The 24,565-nt window shown below is 38.4% G+C and overlaps 2 protein-coding genes across 2 annotated transcripts; one reads left to right on the plus strand and one right to left on the minus strand.

The window, feature by feature from the left end:
* Positions 1-23: 23 nt before the first annotated feature.
* Positions 24-19,800, plus strand: GCK72_003375 (uncharacterized protein; the record flags this gene model as incomplete). Its single annotated transcript, XM_053724014.1, has 17 exons — positions 24-89; positions 826-1,250; positions 2,055-2,243; positions 2,296-2,450; positions 3,183-3,290; positions 3,445-3,622; positions 4,713-5,188; positions 6,016-6,139; positions 6,970-7,213; positions 8,344-8,634; positions 9,347-9,442; positions 12,386-12,426; positions 13,242-13,630; positions 16,528-16,618; positions 17,009-17,227; positions 18,028-18,131; positions 19,574-19,800. The coding sequence occupies 17 exons, from the start codon at positions 24-26 to the stop codon at positions 19,798-19,800; spliced, it is 3,423 nt and encodes a 1,140-aa protein (XP_053592659.1).
* Positions 19,801-20,867: 1,067 nt separating this feature from the next.
* Positions 20,868-21,974, minus strand: GCK72_003376 (uncharacterized protein; the record flags this gene model as incomplete). Its single annotated transcript, XM_003094629.2, has 2 exons — positions 20,868-21,140; positions 21,849-21,974. 2 exons carry the CDS (start codon positions 21,972-21,974, stop codon positions 20,868-20,870), a joined length of 399 nt encoding a protein of 132 aa, XP_003094677.1.
* Between the last annotated feature and the right edge of the window lie 2,591 nt (positions 21,975-24,565).

Here is a 24,565-nt window from a genome sequence, read left to right on the forward strand (position 1 = left end):
TGAAAATTTTCAGGAAATTCCAGATGGGTAGCAAGGAGAAGGAACCGAATTATTTGGATATTCTGAAAGAACAGTTTAGTGCTCTTCAGGTAGGTGAAAATATTGAAAAATTGAGAAAAAAAACAAAAAAAAATCGACAAATATTAAATTTTTCGATTATTTTCTTGGCTGAAAAATCGATTTTCAGCTGGAATTCCTAAATTTTCGATAGTTTTCAGCAAGAGAACCTCGTTTTTTTGAGTAGAAATCTTTAATTTTCTGCAAAAAACGGGGTTTCCACATAAAAAGCAGTTTTTGACAATTTTGAATTCAAAAACCTCGTTTTCCACTGAAAAAAACTCGATAAAAACCGTTAAAAACCACATTTTTAGCTCGAAAATCGGGTTTTTGAAAACTATTTTCAGCCTAAAATCATCGATTCCAGTCAAATAACCCATTTTCAAGCCGAAAACCTCATTTTTCAGCCCAAAATCGATCAATTTATTCCAAAAAATTCAATTTTAAGCCAAAAAATACGATTTTCGCGAACTAAAGTAGTTTTCTCGGCGAAAACCCAATTTTTAATGTAGAAACCGTAATTTTCAGCCAAAAAATCACGATTTTCCTGCAAAATTCGTATTTTTCTTCATAAAATATTCATTTTTCGGCGAGAAAAATGCGTTTTTCACAGAAAAATGTCACAAAAATTGCATTTTTCAGCCGGAAAATGTAAATTTTTCCGGTCAAAAAGCAATTTTTTGCCTTAAAATCCCCATTTTTTTCACCGAAAACTCATTTTTCAGCACAAAAAATGCGATTTTCACCAAAAAATTCCATTTTTTGCAGTCTGAATACCTGGAATTGCGTCGAAAATACGATTTGGAGCGTGCTGCGACGTCATCAGAATCAGAAGACACTTTCCCGGGACGTCTTCTGAATCTGACGTCTTCTCTCCTCCAGAAACCAAAATTCAGTGACGTCACATTCAGAATCTCATCGTCATCGTCGTCAACGCCTTCTGAATCCACCGTAACCGTAATCCCCGCCCACAAATTCGTGTTGACCGCCCGTACCGACTACTGGAAATTGGATGATGACGTCACTGGACAGATTCAGGAGATTTCAGAAGACGTCGTCGATTTGGATGCATTCCAGACGGCGATTCGATGGATTTATACGGATCAAATTGAAATGAAAACGATGAGCGATGAGAAGTTGCTCAGAGTGTGCGAAACGGCCGCTCATTTTCGGTTGGAACAGTTGAAGAATGTGTGAGTGTTCGGTAGAGCGGGCATAAAGTTAACAAGGCAGTGTACTACATTTTAGTCGAAAAAATTTGAAAAAAATCGAAAAATGAGCGAGTTATGACGAAAATGCGGTAGAGCGCATTTGCAACAGAGTTTGAAAATTTGAGATTTTTGACCTAAACCTAGAGAATGAGTGATTTCTAGTCGATTGCTAGCAAAATTAACGCAAAATATTGAATTCTGAGCGAGTTATAGCGAAAACGCAGTGGAGCGTAATTGCATCAAAATTTTAGTTGTGCGTTTTTTTTATTTACGCATATGGAATGAATTATTTCTAGTCGATTCCAATTGAAATCAGGGCGTAATGTCAAATTCTCAGCGAGTTATGACGAAAGTTCGGTGGAGCGCATTTGCATCATAATTTTAGTTTTACGATTTTTTGGTCTACACGGAAAGGCTGAGTGATTTCTAGTCGATTTCATCAGAAATAACTCCGGAAATTTCAGAAATGGGCGAGTTATGACAAAAGTTCGGTGGAGCGCCTTTGCGTCAAATTTTTAGTTTTGCGTTTTTTTTAATCTACACGTATAGAATGAGCGATTTTAAGCCGATTACGGTTAAAACCCAGGCGATATCTCCAAAACTAAGCGAGTTATAAAAAAGTTCAGTAGAGCGCACTTGCATCAAATTTTTTATTTTGCGATTTTTTGACCTTCAGTTATAATTTGAGTGATTTTAAGTTGATTCCAGGTAAAACCAAGGCGATATCTTCAAAACTGAGCGAGTTATGACAAAATTTAATTACTAATTACCCTAATTATCTTCCAGATGTGTCCAACAACTGGGCGCCCGTCTCCACGTGGATAATTGCATTCAAATCTACGAATTCGCCGAAAAACAACAGCTCCGCCCACTTTCTACAGTATGCGGCACAATGATCGCCTCTTCGTGGCCCCAACTAGGCCCCGCCCACTTTGCAAAAATGACCGCGCCGCTGTTGTATCGATTGATTGATGGGTAGAACACAAAAATTTTTGGCGGGAAAATTTTTTCAAAAAAATAATTTCAGAAACACCAAAAACGTGCTTCACAGTATCGTATCGATCGGTCGGGAAGACGTCCTTTTTCTGTATTTTATGCAGAATTCTGAACGAATTCCCGATTGTCTGAATGAGATGGACGCGGAGGGGGCGACCGCTCTGGAACACGCACTTTGCTCGAGTCGTAAGTGCGCTCTATTGGACTTTTAAAGGAAAAATTGGTGTAACCCACTGAAAAGTCGGTTTTTTGAGCTGATTCTTGCTGGAAATGGTTTTAAATTGATAGTTTTAAAGTATAGTAGTCGAAAAACCGGTTTTTGAATTTTTGATGCAAGTGCGCTCCACTGGACTTTTGCTGTAACTCGCTGAATACTGAAGATTTTGAGCTAATTCTTCCTGGAAATGGTTTAAAATTGATAGTTTTAAGGTATAGGGGTCGAAAATCCGGTTTTTGAATTTTTTTATGCAAGTGCGCTCCACTGGACTTTTTGCTGTAACTCGCTGAATATTGAAGATTTTGAGCTAATTTTTGTTGGAAATAGTTCAAAATTGCTATTTTCAGCGTTTAGACGTAAAAAAATTAATTGCATTAAAATTTGTTGCAAGTGCGCTCCACCGAACTTTTCGCAATTCTCGCTCAAGATTTGATTTTTTGAGCTCAATTATGTTGCAAAAAGTTCACAATCGCTGTTTTCAAAGTATGGTGATCAAAAAACCGAAATTTAAGTTTTTCGATGCAAGTGCGCTCTACTGGACTTTTGCTGTAACTCACTGAAAATTGAAGATAAATTGATTATTTTAAACGGAAAAGACTCAGAATCGTCATTTCCATCTATTCCAGGAAAAAATTAAGTTTCAAAAATTTCTGATGCAAGTGCGCTCCACCGAACTTTTCTCAAAAATTGCATAGTTTCAGACGAAAAAGCGCGTCTAATCGCTGAACAACTCATAGAGAAGAAGGCCAATGTGAATGTGAAGGATAAGGAGAGAGGAGAGACGATTCTGATGAGAATGTGTAGGAAAGGTGAGGATGGCCTAGAAATCTCAAGTGGGGAAAGTTAGGCCACGGGCGGAAAATGGTCAAAAATGGCTCAAAATCGACCGTTTTTCGTCATTTTTTCTCGTTTTTTCAACTGTGGCCTAGTTTTGGATTCCTAGGCCACCATTCGAAATTTCAGAAAACTACTCGGCCATGGATTTTCTTCTGAAAAACGGAGCGGACGCGAGAATTTGTCAATCACCTGGGGACTATAACGTCGTCCACGTCGCCACGCGGATTCATTCCGATCAAGTGGGAAAATGGATTGAGGAGAATAAGGAGAAACTGGATTTGAATAAGGTCGATGCGGAGGAGAGGTAATTGGAGTGGAAGAGGAAAAGCTAGGCCATCAATTTTACCGGAAAAACGAGCGTAACTCACTGAAAAGTCGATTTTTCGAGCTAATTTTTGCTGGAAATGGTTTAAAATTGATAGTTTTAGGGTATAGTAGTCGAAAAATCGGTTTTCGAATTATTTGATGCAAGTGCGCTCTACTGGACTTTTGCTTTAACTCCCTGGAAATAAAAGGTATTGAGCTAATTTTGGTTGGAAACAATTTAAATTTGCTATTTTTAGAGTTTAGGAGTAAAAAAATCCCAAAATTTCCATATTTCGATGCAAGTGCGCTCCAGTGAACTTTTGCTATAACTCACTGGAAAGTCGGTTTTTCGAGCTAAGTTATATTGGAAATGGTTTGAAATCGCTAGTTTCAAAGTATAGTGGTCAAAAAACCAAAATTTGATTTTTTTTTCGATGCAAATGCGCTCCAGTGAACTTTTGCTATAACTTGCTGAAAATTCAAATTTTTGAGCTAATTTTGAATGGAAAAGATTCAGGATAGTATTTTGCATCTCTTCCAACTGAAAAAAAAAGAATTTCATATAATTGGTGGCCAAGAATCCCAAATGTGTGGTTTTCTAGGCCACCAACAGGTTGATGGCCTAGAATTCCACATTTTGAGTTTTCTAGGCCATCCGGGTAAAGCATTGCTATTTTTAAGCCTTTTTTTTTAACGAAACAACTGAAAAAAACGGGAATTTTCAACTGGCGGCCGAACTTTTGCATTATTTGGTTTTCTAGGCCACCGGTTGGGAAATTGTCGGGAACGCTGCAAAAATTAGAATTTTTAGTGATTTTGAGTTATTTTTCACTCAACAGTGATGATAAATCGTAACTTTTGAGCGGTGGCCGAACTTTCGATATTTTGGTTTTCTAGGCCACCATCAAAATCGGTCAAAAACATCAACTTGCTGGTGGCCTAGAACTCCAAATTTTGAGTTTTCTAGGCCACAAGCAAGTTCATGGCCTAGAATTCCAAATGTGCGGTTTTCTAGACCACCAATCAGATGGTGGCCTAGAATTCCAAATTTTGAGTTTTCTAGGCCACAATTTATTTTCCTCTTCCAGAACACCCCTAATGTGTGCCGTCATCTCAAACAACCACCTCATCTGCGAATCACTCATCCGAAGCGGTGTCCACCTCGACGTGGCGACTTCAGAAGGCCACACAGCTCTCTCCACATGTCTTCTGATATCCGACGCTCCGAATCGTCGAATTTCAGAACTTTTAATCCAAAATGGGTCTCAAGTGGACTTCCGAATCTACAGTAACCGTGTACCGTTTCTCAATGAAATTGTCTCTCGTCGGGATACTGTAGGCGTTGAGGCTCTCCTCGCCGCTGGTGTCGATTGCCACGTGGCGGATTCTGAGGGGAAGACGGCGTGCCACGTGGCGGCCGAGACGGGCGCCACGGAGATTATGAGTCGGATTGTGGAGGCGAGGAGGGGTGGGTTACGGTGGACAAGGGATTCGGAGGATAGGACGGCGTTGGATATTGCCGTCGAGAGGAGGGATTTGAAGACGGCCAGGATTTGTATTAAAGGTATGGCCGAGGTTTTTCTAGGCCATGCGGAAGAAGAATGGGGTTTCTAGGTCAACAAGGAGCCGAGATACTGTGGTGGAAGAGAAATCCAAATTTTCGGGTTCTAGGCTACCAATAGAGTGGCCTACCTTTTTAAGCGGCGAAAACTAGGCCACCAGAAAGAAAAATCAGGGTTTCTAGGCCATTTTTGAGCAATTTTGAGTGATGGCCTAGAAATCCAATTTTTTGGGATTCTAGGCCACTACCTTCAAAATGGCCTAAAATCCCAATTGTTGAGATCCGAATCTTCTTAGCTGAAAAAACTAGGCCATTTGGAAGAAAAATGGGGTTTCTAGGCCATCAGGAAAGCGAATTAGGATTGGTGGCCTAGAAACCCAAATGTTGAGTTTTTTAGGCCATTTTTTGGGAATCCTAGGCCACCTACCAAGAACTTTAGTGTCCTAGATTTTTATGTGAGGAGAAATGATAAAAAATAGTGAATTTTGACCGATTTTTAGTTGATGGCCTAGAAAACCAAAAATGCAAAAGTTCGGCCACCACCAGAAAAACGCGTTTTTGAACTCTTTTTAAGCTGGAAATGAACTGTTCTGAGGAAAATTAGCTAGAAATCCAGAAATTTAGTGAATTCCGGCCGGTGGCCTAGAAATTCCTTAAAAAAGTTAGGCCACCGCTAAAAAATCACCGTTTTTCATAATTTTTGAGTGAAAAATCGCTGGTGGCCTAGGAATCCCTTCCAAAAACGGTTTTTTAGGCCTTTTTTAGAGTGATGGCCTAGAATCCCAATTTTCGGATTCCTAGGCCACCAAAACTCTTCCACCTCTTTCCAGGCGGTGCCGACGTGAATTCGCATGACAAAAATGGGCGGAGCCTCCTATCGAAAGCGATCGTATCGGATGACGATGAAATTGGTGTGTTCCTTATCGAAAATGATGCGAGAGCGAAGAATGAGGAGTGAGTTTCGGGGGACTAGGTGGATTTCTAGGCCATCGGGGGAAAATTTCTGTTTTTAATCATTTTTTAGCGAAAAAACTGGAAGAAACTGGCAAAAAACGGTGTTTTTCAACATTTTTGAGTGGTGGCCGAACTTTTGCATTTTTGGATTTTTAGGCCACCAACCAAAAGTTGTCAGAAATCGTGAAAAATGAGAATTTTAAGCGATTTTCAGCCGTTTTCCACTGAAAAATGTTGAAAAATCGTTACTTTTGAGTGATGGCCGAACTTTTGCATTTTTGGTTTTCTAGGCTCACTTTTCGTTGATTTTCTTGATTTTTAGCTAATTTTCCCACTAAAAAGTGGCAGAATGACAGTTCTCACCGATTTTCCACCAAAAATCATTGAAAAAAACAAGATTTTGAGCGGTGGCCGAACTATTGCATTTTTGGTTTTCTAGGCCACCTGCCGGAAAAGTGCCTAAAACGCTGAAAAATGAGAATTTTCGAAGATTTTGAGCAATTTTTCACTCAAAAATGATGAAAAATCGTTATTTTTGAGTGGTGGCCGAACTTTTGCATTTTTGGTTTTCTAGGCCACCGGTCGGAATTCTCCAAATTTTTGGATTTTTAGCAATTTTTTTTCAAAAAACGTTCATGTTCAGCCTAATAACAGTTCGAAAACCCGTTTTCTGGTGGTGGCCGAACTTTAGCATTTTTGGTTTTCTAGGCCACCAACCAAAAAATGGTCTGAAATCACCATTTTTGCTCATTTTTCGTCGATTTTCAATTATTTTCATGATTTTCAGCTCATTTTCCTACTAAAAACTGCAAATTTTCAATAATTTTCAGTCGAATCCATGGAAAATCGTATCTAGAATCGGCGTGTGAACGTGGTCTCCTCAACACAGTTCGCTCGTTCATTTCGAATGGATGTAAACTGAATTCCCGTTGTTCCACAGGGTACACTCTGATCCATGCGGCACTCAGTCAACACAAATTGGATGTGGCCGCGGTTTTGGTGAATTTCGGATGCGATTTGGAGTCGAAAGTGACACTGAACACGAGTGGAGACGTCATGGAAGAGGGGGATGAGGTAGGGAGAATTCTAGGCCATTTCTATGGAAAAATAGTGAAAAAATCACGAAAAAAGTGAAAAAAATCACGAAAAACGGATGAAATTGAGCCTGGTGGCCTAGAATCCCAATTCTTGGAAAGCTAGGCCATCATTTTCAGCGTTTGATGGCCGAACTTTCTCTGAAGTTAGGCCACGTATTATTTGATGGCCTAGAAATCCAAAAAACTGGTTAGGCCACGAAGAAACATAGACTGGCCTAACTTTTCTCCGATGGCCTAATTTATGCAAAAGTTAGGCCACCGCTGAAAAATAACGATTTTTCGCGTTTTTGAGTGAAAAATTACTTTAAATCGCTGGAAATTCTCATCTTCAGCGTTTCCCGACTACTTCCACTCGGTGGCCTAGAAAACCAAAAAATGCGAAAGTTCGGCCACCGCTGAAAAATGATTATTTTTCATAATTTTTGAGAGAAAAATTACTTTAAATCGCTGAAAACTCTCATTTTTCATTATTTGTGACAAATTTCACCGGCTGGCCTAGAAAACCTAAAAATGCGAAAGTTAGGTCACCGCTCAAAAATGTTGATTTTTCACGTTTTTCAGGTTAAAAATGAAGAAAACTGCCATTATTCATCATTTCCGAAGAAAATCGATGAAAAATAAGCAAAAATCAAGATTTTTGACCGATTTTTCGTTGGTGGCCTAGAAATCCAAAAATGCGAAAGTTAGGTCACCGCTCAAAATGTTGTTTTTTCCATGTTTTTAAGGTGAAAAATGGCTCATAACAGCTAAAAATTCTCATTTTTCACCATTTCTGACGATTTTCATCTGGTGGCCTAGAAAACCAAAATATGCGAAAGTTAGGCCACCACTTGAAAATTATTATTTTTCATCATTTTTGTGTGAAAAATTGCTCGAAATCGCTGAAAACTATCATATTTCTGCGTTTCAGCCAAATTTTTCAGTGGTGGCCTAGAAATCCAAAAATGCAAAAGTTCGGCCACCGTTCAAAATTTTCAAATTTTGAGGTTTTTCAGCGAAAAAGACTGAAATTCGTCATTTTTACACCCAAGTATCCAATATTTTTGGATTTCTCTCCCATGGCCTAACTTTTTCCTAGGCCACCTACCTAATTTCTGTAATTTTCAGTCTACCAACTGGTCTACTCGACAAACCCTTCTCCACCGTCTAATCGATGACGGCGATCAGCAAGGAGCGGTGTTTTTGATAGAGAACGGGGCGGATGTGAACGCCCGTAGGGAATACAGTAACCCATCGGACGACGATCTATTCACACCGTGTCATATGGCCATTTCGTGGGCTCAAAATGAGATTTTAATGGCTTTGAGAGATAAGGGGGCGGATTTGTCGGCTGTCGATACGGATGGAAGAACACCCGCTCATATTGGGGTTAGGGAACAGAATGTCGATGGGGTCAAGGTGAGAAATCTTGAAAATAGGCGATTTCTGATAGGAAATGAGCTGAAAATCCGGAAAAATCGATGAAAAACACGAAAAAACTGTGATTTTTGACAGATTTTGAGTGGTGGCCTAGAAACCCGAAATTGCAAAAGTTCGGCCACCACTTGAAAATCTTGTCTTTTTACCGATTTATAAGCTAGAAATGAACTTTTTCGGCGGAAAATGAGCTAGAAATCCAAAAAAATCCAAGAAAAATGCGCAAAACCATTGTTTTTTGACCGATTTTGACCGGTGGCCTAGAAAACCAAAACTGCGAAAGTTCGGCCACCGCTCAAAAGTAACGGTTTCTTATCATTTTTGAAGGAAAAATGGTTCAAAATCGCTGAAAAATCTTGTTTTTCAGAGTTTCTGACAATTTACTCTCGGTGGCCTAGAAATCCAAAAATGCAAAAGTTCGGCCACCACTCGAAAATCAGGTTTTTTACTCATTTTAGGCTAAAAATGAGAATGATGAACTTTTTTTGAGAAAATTTGGCTGAAAATCCAAAAAAAATCCCAGAAAAATTATCAAAACGGTGTTTTTTGACCGTTTTTGAGTGGTGGCCTAGAAATCCAAAAATGCAAAAGTGTTTTTTCCCAGTTTTTTGGTCAAAAATTACTGAAAGTTCTCATTTTTCAGCGTTTCAGCCATATTTTTCACTGATTTTTGGTCAAAAATTGCTGTTTTCAGATTCTCCTTGAAGCGGAAAATGTGGAATTCATTCCGATTCGTGATAAATTCGGACAAACTATTCTATCACAATCGATGGCTGTGAAAGATCATCAGGTAATTAAAGGAAAGAGATGGGCAGACATCTGGACAAACAGACACACAGATGAGGCCACGCCTACCTTCGTTGATAATAAGGGGCGGTGCTTGTACATTTTGACATGAAAATAGGTTTTTGAGCTAAAAATCCCGATTTTCTATATATTTTCGTCTGAAAATCACAAATTTTAGATATTTTTCTTTCTAAAGTCACCAAACGTTGCATTTCCCGGTCATCTGGATAGACAGACACACAGATAGACTATAAAATACCATTTTTCGAGCAAAAACTTTCATTTAACGCCAAAATTACGATTTTTGTGCAAATATCACCCAAAAATGACTGAAATCGATGGAAAATACCCAAATATCTTGATTTTCAGTCATTTTCTACTCACAAAGTCAATTTTTTGGGAGAAAACGCTCGAAAATTTGGTGAAAATCGCTTAAAATTGTCTATTTTCAGAAAAACTCTGAAAAATATCAACTTTCAGTCATTTTCAGCCGGGAAAACCTGTTAAATCTCTCGATTTTTTTTTTTAGATTTTACGCTCAAAAATTCAATTTTTGAATGGGAAATGACTGAAAATCGGTCAAAAATACCCACAAAATCTCAATTTTCAGTCATTTAAAGCTCTGAATCTATCAATTTTTCAGCAAATATCACCTAAAATCACAAATTACAGTCATTTTTAGCTGAAAAAACTGTTAAATCTATCGATTTACGATCATTTTTCACTCGAAAAATTCGATATTTCAACAAAAAAGTCGCGAAAAAACACAATTTTATGTCATTTTCCACTCAAAAAGTCAATTTTTTGGGCAAAAATACCCTAAAAATCGCAATTTTCAGTCATTTTCCATTCAAAAACTCAATGTTTTCAGCAGGGTTGGGAAATTCCGGGCTGGCCCGGCCGGGCTGACAGAAATTTTTTGCCGGCCCGGCCCGGTCGGCCCGGTCGGCCCGGATTCAAAAAATGTGCTCATTTTTTTCACATATTTTTTTTTCGAAATTTTCATTAAAAAATGATCAAAATGCTCCAAAATTCTCGTACACTTCAGTTTTTTATCGATATTCCGAAACATAGTCGAAAATTCGACTTTTTGCAAAAAAAAACTGAAACTTTTTTCAAAAAATTTCAAATTTCTACAGGAGCCGGGCCGACCGGGCCGAACGGGCCGAAGAAAATTTCTCAGTCGGCCCGGCCCGGCCCGGAATTTCCCAACCCTGGTTTTCAGTCAAAAACTCGAAAAATGGTCAAAAATACCCGAAAAATTTCAATTTTCAGTGATTTTCAGCTCCAAAACCCACTTAAGAGACAATCTCTGACTGGCTCGAGCATAGGCCTACAGGCCATGTTACACATAAACCAAAGTGATCCGTTCCGGCTGATTTTTTGATATGTTAGTACTCTAGGAATTCCAAGAATTTTATACCATACCAGATTAGGCTCCGCCCCCTTTGACCTACCGAAACGATCGATTGAAGTTGAAAAATGAAAATTTTTCTTTCGAAAGATAGGATCAAAATTCTTTCAGAAATGAATTGCCAGCCTTATTTTGTGCATTTTATAAGATAAACTATTTTTTCTAGCTCTCCTGCATCATATAGAAAAAATCACTTTTTTGTAAAAATTGTCAATTTTTTCATGTTTTTTGGATTTTTCGGCAGGTCGAAGTACTGTGGTCCGAAGCAAATTTGTGATGATTGAATACGTATTTGTGTTAGCTTTCTGAAAATATAAAGACTTTCCCCAGATTCCACTGTCAAGGTGAGTTATGATCAAAAAAGTGACTAAATTTGATGCATTTCGACGTACCCCCCTCCATGGTAAAAAATGGCTGGGTGACGAAAATTAAAAATATCTCTGATTTGAGTTATTCAGAGCTAAAATGATGCTCACACAACTTTTCAGACAATTCTGGCCATGTTTCAGCGAGTTACAGACACCTCCTCCATTTTTTCGAATCAAAAAGTTTGAGCTCTCGTAACTTTCCTAATTCTGACTTAAAATCTTAGAAACTTCTGGAAAACGGTGAAATATACTTCAAAAACGCAAATGAATGAATAAATGTCAAGTTTTGTCGTTTTGTTCAACTTTCGTTTCATATCATATATGATAGCTTCATGTGTCTACGATAGGGAGGTATTCTAGGGTATGAAATGGCAGCATTCTTTTTTGTAATCAACTTTTAACTATTCACTTGCGTTTTTGAAGTATATTTCACTGTTTTCCAGAAGTTTCTAAGATTTTAAGTCAGAATTAGGAAAGTTACGAGAGCTCAAACTTTTTGATTCGAAAAAATGGAGGAGGTGTCTGTAACTCACTGAAACATGGTTAGAATTGTTTGAAAAGTTGTGTAAGCACTATTCTAACTCTGAATAACTCAAATCAGAGATATTTTTAATTTTCGTCACCCAGCCATTTTTTACCATGGAGGGGGGTACGTCGAAATGCATCAAATTTAGTCACTTTTTTGATCATAACTCACCTTGACAGTGGAATCTGGGGAAAGTCTTTATATTTTCAGATAGCCAACACAAATACGTATCTTACCATCATAAGTTTGCTTCGGACCACAGTACTTCGACCAGCCGAAAAATCCAAAAAACATGAAAAAATTGACAATTTTTTCAAAAAAGTGATTTTTTCTATATGATGCAGGCGAGCTAGAAAAAAGTAGTTATCTTGTAAAATGCACAAAATAAGGCTGGAAATTCATTTCTGAAGAGATTTTGATCCTATCTTTCGAAAGAAAAATTTTCATTTTTCAACTTCAATCGATCGTTTAGGTAGTTCAAAGGGGGCGGAGCCTAATCTGGTATGGTATAAAAATCTTAGAATTCCTGGGGTAGTAACATATCAAAAAATCAGCCGGAACGGATCACTTTGGTTTATGTGTAACATGGCCTGTAGGCCTATGCTCGAGCCAGTCAGAGATTGTCTCTTAAATTTTCAGATAGCCTCTCTAATCGTCGCCCGCTTTTTTTCACTCCGAAAGTGCGATTTTTCGAGCAAAAATTCTCAGAAATCGTCCAAAAAATCTCAATTATTGTGATTTTCCACCCAAAAATTGACTTTTCGAGTAAAAAAAATGACAGAAAATCGGTCAAAAATACCCGAAAAAGTCAATTTTCAGCTCATTTTTAGCTTCAAAAGCCACTAAATTTTTGAAAATCGGTCAAAAATGTCTAAAAATCACAAAGTGCAGTCATTTTTTGCAGAGAAAAACTTGTAAATCTCTTGATTTTCAGGAATTTTACAGCAAAAATCACCCAGAAATTTTCAATTTTCAGTCATTTTTCATTTAAAAAATCTATTTTTTGAGCAAAAATACCCGAAAAATCGCAATTTTCAGTCATTTTCCACTTAAAATGTCTGTTTTTTGGGGAAAATTTCATAAACATTAATAAAATCTCAATTTTCAGCCTCAAAAACAAATTTTTCTTGCAGATAGCCTCTCTGATCGTCTCTCGCTTTCTTTCACTCCAAAAACTAAAATTTTTGAAAATCGGTCAAAAATGTCTAAAAATCACAAATTATCACGGTTCGCAGTCATTTTCCTCCAAAAAAATCAAATTTCCGGTCAAAAATACCCGGAAAATCTCAATTTTAAGTCATTTTCCATTAAAAAAATCAATTTTTTGAGCAAAAACGCTCGAAAATTTGGTGGAAATCCCTTAAAATTGTCCATTTTCAGTCATTTTGAAAACAAATTCCTGCCATTTTCCTCTAAAACTTCAATTTTTTCAGTCAAAAACTCGAAAATCGGTCAAAAATACCTTTAAAAAATCGAAATTTTCAGTCATTTTCAGCTCTAATTTCTTGCAGATAGCCTCTCTAATCGTGGCCCGTCAACCTCACGCGGCCGTCCAAACGAATGGAAACGGAGAGAATTTGTTGCATCAAGCAATCCGTCAGAATGATATTGAGAGTGTTCTATTCCTTCTAGCAGTCGCCAAAGCGGATCCATGTCGTCCGATAACCGATGGAAGTGGGAAGACACCCCTCCATTTGGCAGCCGTCGCCCGTGACGAAATGATTCTGAGAAATCTGATTCTTGTGAATGACGACGTCAATGTCACGTCTTCTGATGGAACCACTCCACTACTGGAGGCATTAAAACATCGAAATGATAAACATGCGGGCATTCTCATGGAGAATGGGGCGGAGCCGAATTTAAAGGATGAATATGGGGAGAATGGTGAGGGTTGATGGGTCCTAAATTTGAAAAAATGAAGAAAAATCAAGAAAAATAAGATTTTTTGACCATTAATTCCACTCAAATGGGGGAAGTTACGATTTTCAGCTTCTTTTTTCGCTTAAAAATGTGAAAAATCGGTGAAAAATCAAGATTTTCGAGCGGTGGCCGAACTTTTGCATTTTTGGGTTTCTAGGCCACCGAGAGCAAATTGTCGGAAACACTGAAAAATAAACATTTTAGCGATTTTAAGTCATTTTTAGCTCAAAAATGATGAAAAATTGTTACTTTTGGGCTGTGGCCGAACTTTCGCATTTTTAGGTTTCTAGGCCATCAACGAAAAATCGGTCAGAAGATTTGATTTTTGCTTATTTTTTATCGATTTCTTTTCTGAAATTGTGAATAATGGTAGTTTTCATCATTTTTAACCTGAAAAATGCAAGAAAACGGTGATTTTCAGTGGTGGCCGAACTTTTGCATTTTTGGGTTTCTAGGCCACCGAGAGCAAATTGTCGGAAACACTGAAAAATAAACATTTTAGCGATTTTAAGTCATTTTTAGCTCAAAAATGATGAAAAATTGTTACTTTTGGGCTGTGGCCGAACTTTCGCATTTTTAGGTTTCTAGGCCATCAACGAAAAATCGGTCAGAAGATTTGATTTTTGCTTATTTTTTATCGATTTCTTTTCTGAAATTGTGAATAATGGTAGTTTTCATCATTTTTAACCTGAAAAATGCAAGAAAACGGTGATTTTCAGTGGTGGCCGAACTTTTGCATTTTTGGATTTCTAGGCCACTACACAAAATTGGTCAAAAACACCGATTTTTCTTAGTTTTTTTCGTTTTTTTTTTTGTTGGATTTCTTGCCTATCATTGAAAAAATGAACATTTCAGCGATTTTGAGTCGTTTTTCACTTAAGAGGCGTTGTCTGTAAGATGAGGATTCCTCTTGGCACAGTTGCAAAAAGTTGTTTCAATCCGAACTCTTTTTACAGCATATATACCCCTATGGTAGTGATTTACAAAAAATATGTCACCAGTCCCCTATGACGTCATCATAGGAAAATATGGCCAATAATTGACTTTTCACCCTAAAATTCATAAAAATTTCAGTTTTCCAGATAACTCTGCGAAACTTTTGGTACATGTTAGGAGTGTTTTTGACTACCCCTACACAAATTTCCAGCCCTCCAGACACCCCAGAAACCGTTCAAGTAATTTCCACTTTCATGTTTTTTCAACTTTTCTCAAAAAATCCCTCTAGAAGCCATAAAATTTTAAATCGTATTCATATTTCCCGCAAAGTGTTCTATTAAATCCAATTAAAATCATCAAAAAGTAGGTGGACCATTTTGAGATATTTCGATTTTTTCAAAAATCACATAAGGGTCCCCCCTTATGGAAAAAAATTTTTCACGAAAAATTCGAAAAAAAAAATTGTTCCGAAAACAATCAGAATATTGATAACACACATGAAATAAACCAATTCCAAGATTTTACACCTCAGAAATTGGTTTGAGCCGATTTCGTTTTTTTCTTCATCAAAATTTTTTCCCATTTTTTGACGTTTTCGTCAATAATTTGTACAGAAGCCATAAAATGTTAACTGTTGCACTGAATTCTCGCTATATTTAACATACGATCCGATTAAAATCATCAGAAAACAAGTGGACCATTTTGAGATATTTTTATTTATTTCGGAAATCACATAAGGGTCCCCCCCATGGAAAAAAATTTTATCGAAAAAATAATTCGACATCATTTTTATGCAAAAACGTTCAGAGCTTTGATGAAATATTTCAAAACTATTCGTAAAAAAGTTTTGAACGTTTTTGCATAAAAATGATGCCGAATTATTTTTTCGATAAAAATTTTTTCCATGGGGGGGACCCTTATGTGATTTTCAAAATAAATGGAAAAATCTTAAAATGGTCCACTTGTTTTCTGATGATTTTAATCGGATCGTATGTTAAATATTGCGGGAATTTAGTGCATCAGTTAAAATTTTATGGCTTCTGTACAAATTATTGATGAAAACCTCAAAAAATGGAAAAACATTTTGATGAAGAAAAATTCGAAATCTGCTCAAACCGATTTCTGAGGTCTAAAATCTTGGAATTGGTTCATTTCACGTGTGTTATCAATATTCTGATTGTTTTCGGAACAAATTTTTTTTCGAATTTTTCGAGAAAATTTTTTTTACATAAGGGGGGACCCTTATGTGATTTTTGAAAAAATCGAAATATCTCAAAATGGTCCACCTACTTTTTGATGATTTTAATTGGATTTAATAGAACACTTTGCGGGAAATATGAATACGATTTAAAATTTTATGGCTTCTAGAGGGATTTTTTGAGAAAAGTTGAAAAAACATGAAAATGAAATTTAATTAAACGGTTTCTGGGGTGTCTGGAGGGCTGGAAATTTGTGTAGGGGTAGTCAAAAACACTCCTAACATGTACCGAAAGTTTCGCAGAGTTATCTGGAAAACTGAAATTTTTGTGAATTTTTGGTTGAAAAGTCAATTATTGGTCCTATTTTCCTATGATGACGTCATAGGGGACTGGTGACATATTTTTTGTAAATCACTACCATAGGGGTATATATGCTGTAAAAAGAGTTCGGATTGAAACAACTTTTTGCAACTGTGCCAAGACCCAACACAAACATTCTCACTCTTACAGATAGTGCCTCTTAAAAACGTTTTAAAAAATCAACATTTTTGAGCGGCGGCCGAACTTTTGAAGTTTTGGGTTTTCTAGGCCACCAGCTGCAATTCGTCAGGAATGACGAAAAATGACATTTTTCAACGATTTTGAGCCATTTTTGACTCAAAAATGAAAAATCTTGGAAATCTGTGTGTCCGTACATCCGGATGTCCACTATTTTTTATTTTCCAGCAATGCTATGCGCCGTCCGTAGTGGATCACTCGACTGTATTCGTGCCGTGGCGGACAGTCCGAAAACCAATCGATACGCGAGGAATAAGATGTAAGTCACGCCCACTTCTTGCAAAAATGGGCGTGGCCTGATGCAATCGCGCCCTACCGAACCACTCTTAGACTCCGCCCATTTTAAGCGATTTTTCATGAAAACTATGCGGCAAAAATGCAAAAAATGGGCGTGGCCTGATGCAATCGCGCCCTACCGATCAACTCGATTCGAGTGAAAGTGTTGTTCGGTGGGGCGCGATTGCATTAGGTCACGCCCATTTTTGCAGTTTTGCCGCATAGTTTTCATGAAAAATCGCTTAAAATGGGATTGGTCTAATGCAATCGCGCCCCACCGAACAACTCGCAAGCTCCGCCCATTTAAGTGAATTTTCATCAAAAATGGGCGTGGCCTAATGTAATTGCGCCCCACCGAACTCCTCTATTCCAGTGGTTACACATCACTGCACATTTGCGCTCTACTGACAATCGACAAATTGCCGAAACGAACGACGAGTAGTGACGTCATCGAGTTGATACTGAATTACGAGGAGACGGAGGAATCGAAATGGAATGAAAAACAGTTTGCAAGTTTCATTGATGCACGAGATTCCGATGGAAATACGGCACTCATGATTGCATACTCACAGGGAAATGCCGGGGTGTGCAGGTGAGAAAATAAGGGGAAAAATGGCTGAAAATCGCCGAAAAATGGCTTAAAATCGGTGAATTATAGTGATTAATAGCCTAAAATAGCGGAAAACCAGTGAAAACCTGCTAGAAATCGTCTTGAATGGACTAATAGCGCCAAAAAGAAAAATATAGCGCCAAAACGAAAAATGGGTTAAAAATCCGTGAAAAGTGACCGAAAATATCTGAAAATTCTCAAAAAACCGCTCAAAAACTGCTAAAAATGGTCCAATTAAGCCTAAAAGCGCCGAGAAGAGCAATAGCTGAAAATCGATGAAAAGTAGCTTAGAATGGGTTAAAATAGCTGAAAATAGGTGAAAAATGATAGAAATTGTCTGGAATGGCCTGAACAGGCCTAAAAGAAAAATGACCTGAAATGAGCTGAAATATAGCTTACAATAGCTTAAAATCGGTGAAAAATGACCGAAACTGAGCTAGAAAACTAATTGAAATTGTCTGGAATGGCCTAAATCAGCCTGAAAAGACCTAAAGGAGCTCTTTTGCTGAAAATTGGCTCACAAACTGGGAAAACGTATGTGAAATTAGGCAAAAAAACCAGTCTGAACCGCTCTGAAATTGTCTGAAACGGCCTAGCAGGGCCTCAATGAACCTTACAGGATTTCTGGTGTTTCCAGGTCAAGAATACTGGAAAAAAAATAGTGAAAACTGATGTCAAATTACAGAAAAATGGCCGTTTTCCCACGCGAATTTTTTTCCACCGTGTAGTCCTCTCGGACAAGATTTTTCAGTACCGCACTTCCCAACATCATCCAATTGCAGATCCCTCCTGAAACGACGTGCTTGCATGGGTCAACGAAATAATGGAGACGTGAATGTGTTCACGTACGAGACGGCCACAAAACAACTCCTTCTCGGTTTATTGGGTAAATTATAGGCAAATCATTGGAAATCAGCCAGAAAACTGGAATTCTGTAGTCCATCCGTGTGTCTGTACCGTCCGGATGGTCGAAAATCATAGAAAATTGCCAGAAATGAGCTGAAATGATATATTTCACACCTCCAGATGTCTCACTAGTTGACATCCGGACATCGGGTCATCTGGATACACAGACACACAGACAGATAAGGAATTTGGTGAAATGTGTCTATCTGTGTGTCTGTAGCGTGTCTCCTGGAAGACATCTGGATAGACAGACACACAGACAAACAAATGAAGGATATCGGGACACCTCGACACACAGACAGACCGAAAAACCTTTTTAAGTCAGAAAATTGTAGAATTTTGAAGTGTCTCTGTCAGTCCACATGTCCCGACCTGTCTGAGTGTCTGTAGCTTCCGGATTTCACAAATTGCGACATCCGGACGTCAGGACGCACCGACAGACCGAAAGATGACACTTTTTCGACATAGAACCCTCATTTTACGCGAAAAGTACGATTTTCTGAGCGAAAATACTTTTAAAAATCACGAAATACAGTTATTTTCAGCCAAAAAAGCTCGATTTTCAGTCATTTTCCATTAAAAATTCCATTTTTTGACAAAAACACTCAGAAATCGGTCAAAAACGCCTTTAAAATTGTTTAAGGTGCCCTTATATGGAGGTCTGTATCGTTCAGATGTCCCAAATTAAGACATCCGGACGTAAGGACGCACAGACTGACTTCCCATAAATTTTCTGTGCGTGTCTGTCTGTGTGCCCAGATGTCCGGATGTCTGAAAAAGACCTGAAAATGTCATTTTTACACCTATCTGTTCATCTGTGTATCCAGATGTCCGCGATCTGTCCTCCCTAGTTGATATCTGTTTGTGTGTCTGTAGCGTGTCCAGATGTCCATCATAGTTATCCGGAATTCCGGGTTTTTTTGACATTCCGGTTCCGGTTCCGGATTCCGGAAAATGAAAAGTTTCATTCCGGATTCCGGATTCCGGTTTTTTGAATTTTTTTTTCGGAATCCTGAAGTTTAAATTTAAAATTTTAATTTTGAGTTTAAAAGGCAACTATAGTACTTCTTTTTTTTTTTGAACCTCAAAAGTAGTTTTAAACTTTATTTATCATTAAAAAAAACTCGAAAAAATGACTTGCCCTTGCAAATTTATCGAATCATTCCGGATTCCGAAATTCCGGAATTCCGGGTTTTTTCGTCATTCCGGTTCCGGATTCCGGAAAATGAAAATTTTCATTCCCGTTCCGGATTCCGGTTCCGAATTCCGGATTCCGGAAAATGAAAATTTTCATTCCGGTTCCGGATTCCGGAAAATTAAACATTTTATTCCGGTTCCGGATTCCGGATTCCGGTTTTTCGGAAAATGGCATTCCGTACAACTATGATGTCCACCACCCCCTAATTCAATATTTTCCTTCAGAATCCCTAGAATCAGAACCCCGTTGGTCTGACGGTGACACGTGTGACTGTGGCTCCAAATTCTCCCTGACATCCCGAAAACATCACTGCCGTCATTGTGGTCGTCACGTGTGCTCCAAATGCTCCGAGACGACAATGCCCATCGCAAAATACGGAGAAGAGAAGCGAGTTAGAGTGTGTGATGTGTGTGCACACGTCATCTCCACTGGCACTGCGCCACGACGATAGGAATCGAGAAGAAGACGACGATTTTTAGTATTTATTGCATTATTTTTTCGAATTTTTTTTGTATAATTCATATTTATTATTGAAATCGGTACGGTCCGCTGGCCTAGGATCCGTCAACTCGGCCATCATTGGGGGAAATTTTCAAAATTTTATTGATTTTTATCGATTTTCTAGCGATTTTCTTCTCATTTTTCTCAGAAAAACATGAAAAATCACGAAAATTTGTCAAAATTAGCTCAATAAGTCAGATTTTTAGAATTTAATTGCGATTTTTTGAATTAAATTCTGAAAATCTAAATTATTGAGCTAACTTTGGTGATTTTTTCTGGTTTTATGGGACAAATGTGATAAAAAATCACTTGAAAATCGAGAAAATTCAAATTTCCCTCTCAAAATATAACGGTGGCCGAGTTGTCGGATCCTAGGCCACCGACCGTCTTTATACCCGATTTCAGATATTTCAATGTTTCCTACGGTTCCCTTCCCCCTTTATATCTATTTTTGTTTCAGTTTTCCCCCCTTCTTTTACACATCGCATATTTTTTTAATTCGGTGAAAGTTTAGCGAAATGCGATTAAAAAAATGATAAATTCAGTTTCTTAAAAATCGAATTTTCAGTCAAGAGATCCAGAAAAGTTCAGAAAGTGCTCTGACCGAATTTTGGGTTTCTAGGTCACCCGATAGTTCTTCCAAGTCGGTTTCGGTCATTGGGCGGACAATGTTACAGTAGCTCCGCCCACTTTTGAGATGAAGTTAGTCAAATGCGCTCCATCGAGATGAAGTCGTATCCTAGAAGTCGGCAAAGTTTCTGAAATTTCTTAAAACTTTACTTAAAAATGGGGAGACGGGGATACAATACATAAAGCTGAAAGTGAAAAGTGCAAGGGGGACAACGAGGGGACAGATTACGCGGAAGAAAACCGAAATTTCATCGTTGTACTCGTAGGGGGAGCGACGAACAAAAAATGGAGTGGGCGGGACGATGGGGGGGAATGAATTCAAAAAAGAAGAGGAATGGGATAATAAATACGGGGAATTATGTGTGGAGAGAGAGATGAGGCGACATCTTAATATCCAGCATTGGCGAGATACGCCTGCATCGACTCGACAGCCTTGCGGACTTGAGCGGCCACCTCGTTTGGTCCCTCGTAGACGGCGATCAACACGGCCGACTTGGTTTTGACGGCGAAGAATCCGGTGTTCTCCTTCTTTCCGAAGATCAACGACTCCTCGGTGCGCGGCACGACGTAGTGCACACCCTCGATGTCGGCTCCCTTCGATGGAACGTTGTTGATGTCGTCGAACAGGGCGACGAACGTTTTGAGCTCCGCGTCGGTGGCCTGGAAATGATGAGATTTAGGTAAGGAAATTATAGATTTTTCGATAGAATTTGAACTATTTTCCTGAAAATCTGTTCCAGAACGCTCAGAATCCTCAAGATAATCCTAGAACTAGAATTGGACTAGGTAAGTGGGGTTCTAGGCCATCCGAGTAGAGAGAATCCGGTTATTTTCAGATTTTCGAGGTATCTATGACCTTCTGGAGCACGATGGAGACATCAGGAGCCGGCAAAATCGTCAGAACTGGTTTCGCAACGTCCAAAATGCTCCATAACCGTCGGAACGGTTTCTCACGTCTTCTGAAACAGCCGAGAATCTCTCTGGCTCCTGAATCACTTTCAATGGCTTCAGGAGATTTTAAGCGATCTGTGACGTCTTCAGCTCGCTTCGGAAGATCAAAAAAGGTTCCAGACGCCAGAATGTCTAAATGAAAGTCATCTCCGAGCTTTCATCAGCTCCAGAAATCTTCTGGGAACTTCTGAAGCTTCAATCTCACTACTGGATGCTCCATCGTGCTTCAGAATCTTTGACGACTTCAGAATCGGCTCTAGAATTCTTCTGAGAGCACACAAAGCTTTTATCTCAATACAAAGTACTTCTGAAGCATTATAAGGACTTCAGAAGCCTTCTCCCTCTGAGCAACGTCAGCTCCAGAATCATTCGATTCAGTCCTGACGTCTTCAGTAAGCTCCAGAATCCCCCTCTTACCTTGAAGATGTTGGAATCCTCAGTGCGAGCCCAGACGGATCCGTCGGCGGCGCCAACAATAGCAGCACGCTTGATCGATGGAGCGGCGGCGGTCATAGTGTCAATGTAGGCGTTCCATCCGGACATTTTCGATTCGTTGCGAGTTGAGAAAGAAGAAGAAGACGCTGAAATGAGAAACATATGGTGTGAGGGGGTAATTGGATAAGAATGGGGACGGACGGGGACGATAATGAGCAAAACGGAGAAAATGAGCAAAACGGGGGGAGGGAAATTGTGTAAAATTGAAGAAAGAGGTGACAGAAACGAGATTGCAGAGAGAAAATGAAGATTCTGAAACACAAAATGGTTGAAAATTGGCTAAAATCAGGTCAAAGTGAGCTAGAAATCCCGAAAATCGAAGTAAAACTAATAATTTCGAGTGGTTATTCATAAAACTGCTTTTTCAGCTGAAAAATGGTTTGAGAACTGAAAATGCCGGCTAGAAGTGTCGCTTTCAAGCAGATTTAGTTTGAATTTCAAGAAAAATTCCAACTTTTTACTAAAAACAGCGGAAAACTGCAAATTTCTCGAAAAATCGGTATAAATCACTAAAAAATAGCGCTGAATAGTTCGAAAATCGAAAAAGCTCGATGAATTTAGTGTCGCTATTGGACTAAAATGGATGAGTTATCAGGAAAACTCTAGAAATGGCTTGAAAATTGATAAATTGCAGTATTACCTCAGAAAATCCAGTTGTAAATGGCCGGAATCCAGTTTCAAACAGCAAACCCCCGTCTCAAACTATGAAAAATTGCTCGAAAATCGTTATTTTTTCACCAAAAATTGCCCCTAAGCACTGAAAAGTCTAACATGGAAACATTTTAGAAGCGAAATCGAAGAGAAATGGAGAAAATCTCACTGTTTAGCTGAAAACTATTGAAAAATTGTCAAAATCGAGCTCCAAACTGTAAAAACCTGTCTTAAAATACGAAAAACTGCTTGAATACCACATTTACCAACTGATAACCGCTCTAAATCCAAATAAGAGAACATTCTCTATGAGCTATCGAAACCAAATGGCGAAAATCTGACTTTTTGAACCAGGAAACGCGAAAAGTATCAAAAAATGTGAAAAAACACAACAAAGAAAGCGAAAATGGCTCAAAAATTGATGAATTGCAGCATTACCTAAAAAAAACCTGTTGAAAATGGTCGAAATCGAGCTATAAACAGCGAAAACCCGTCTTCAACTATGAAAAACTGCTAGAAAACCCGCAGTATTTCTCCAAAACAAGGGGAAATTCGAACAAGAGAACATTCTAGAACCCGTCCCCCCCATCTAATTGTAAGCACAAAACGAGAAGAGAGGCGAATGAAATGTTTGCATGCGGCCATCTGGTTAGTCTGCGTCTCTCTCTCTCTCTCTATATATATCGAACAGTGGTCAGTTAGTCACAGAACCACACAACGAGCCGCCCGTTGCTTCTCAATTGAATGTGTACTACTAAAGGGGTCCATACTTAATGTCAAATGCATTGAGAACGTTCTGGCGGCAAGCTGAAGGAAAGAAGAATGGATGGACAACCACACAAGACGATGAATCATTTTGAAACAGACGACGCGACGGACGAAATTGGAAAATCGAGAGACAAGAGTTGCGAAACAATTCAATTTGAAGCTAGAATTAGGGTTACGAAATTCAGAAGAGAGACTTCTGAATAGCTCCCCGAAAAGTTATGAAATCCGCTGGTGACTCAACTTTTGGATTTTTGATCTGGAAAAAATTCAACGAGATGAGCAAGAAAACAGATTTTTCGCTATTTTTAAGGGGTTCGAGGCGATTTTCATGATGAAAAACCTGGAAAAATTCCGATTTTTGTGAAAATGTGCTGAAAATTAGTGAGAAAAACGGCTTTTTCGCTACAGTTTCAGTCGGAACAGCTATTTTTGAGGATTAGAACCTTCGGAATCACGAAACTACTCGAAACTCCCTCCGATTTAGTAAAAACCCGGATATTTCAGTATATTTTCAATCGGAATCGCTATTTTGGAGACTAATAGCCACTTTTAGTACGAAAAATCCCATTTCTAGTAAAATTCCAGCATAAAATGACCAAGAGAAAGATGAAATGCGATATAGAACCGCCCATTTTATACGGAGGGAGCTATTCTGAATCTGAATTCAGATGGTTATAAAATCGGGGCGATGACTCAGATCTAAGACATCAGAGATAGGAAAAACAATATTTCCGGTGAAAAATATACAATTTTTTGAGAATAATTTTAAAAACCGTTTTTTTTGCCCAAAAATACGAAAAAAACCTACATCTTCGGCTGAAAACGTAATAAAAACCTAAATTCTGAATAAAAACTGGCGAAAAATGCCCAAAAACGCCTGAGAAACCAAGAAAACAGTTCCAATCTCGCCAGTTTTCGAGAAAAACACTAAAAACCATGACAAATCGCAAGAAGTGGACGGAAAACGAAAGACGGACGGGATGACAATTACGTATGCGAAAAACCGCGCGATTTTTGGCGGGTAGATCGAAAATTTGAATTTTGACCTAAACATTGGAAAATTGTGGGTCTAGAAAAAATGTTTGATTGAAAAACCGTCTTCTGGGGGTCAAAATGAGCGGAAAAATACAATTTTTCCATTAAATTGGATATTTTCCCCCAGTTTTTATACATTTTCGAACGTAGGCGGTTCCTAATCAATCTGAAATAATCAATTGTGA

Source organism: Caenorhabditis remanei, chromosome I (genome assembly GCF_010183535.1).
Source record: "Caenorhabditis remanei strain PX506 chromosome I, whole genome shotgun sequence".
Classification (NCBI taxonomy): Eukaryota; Metazoa; Nematoda; class Chromadorea; order Rhabditida; family Rhabditidae; genus Caenorhabditis; species Caenorhabditis remanei.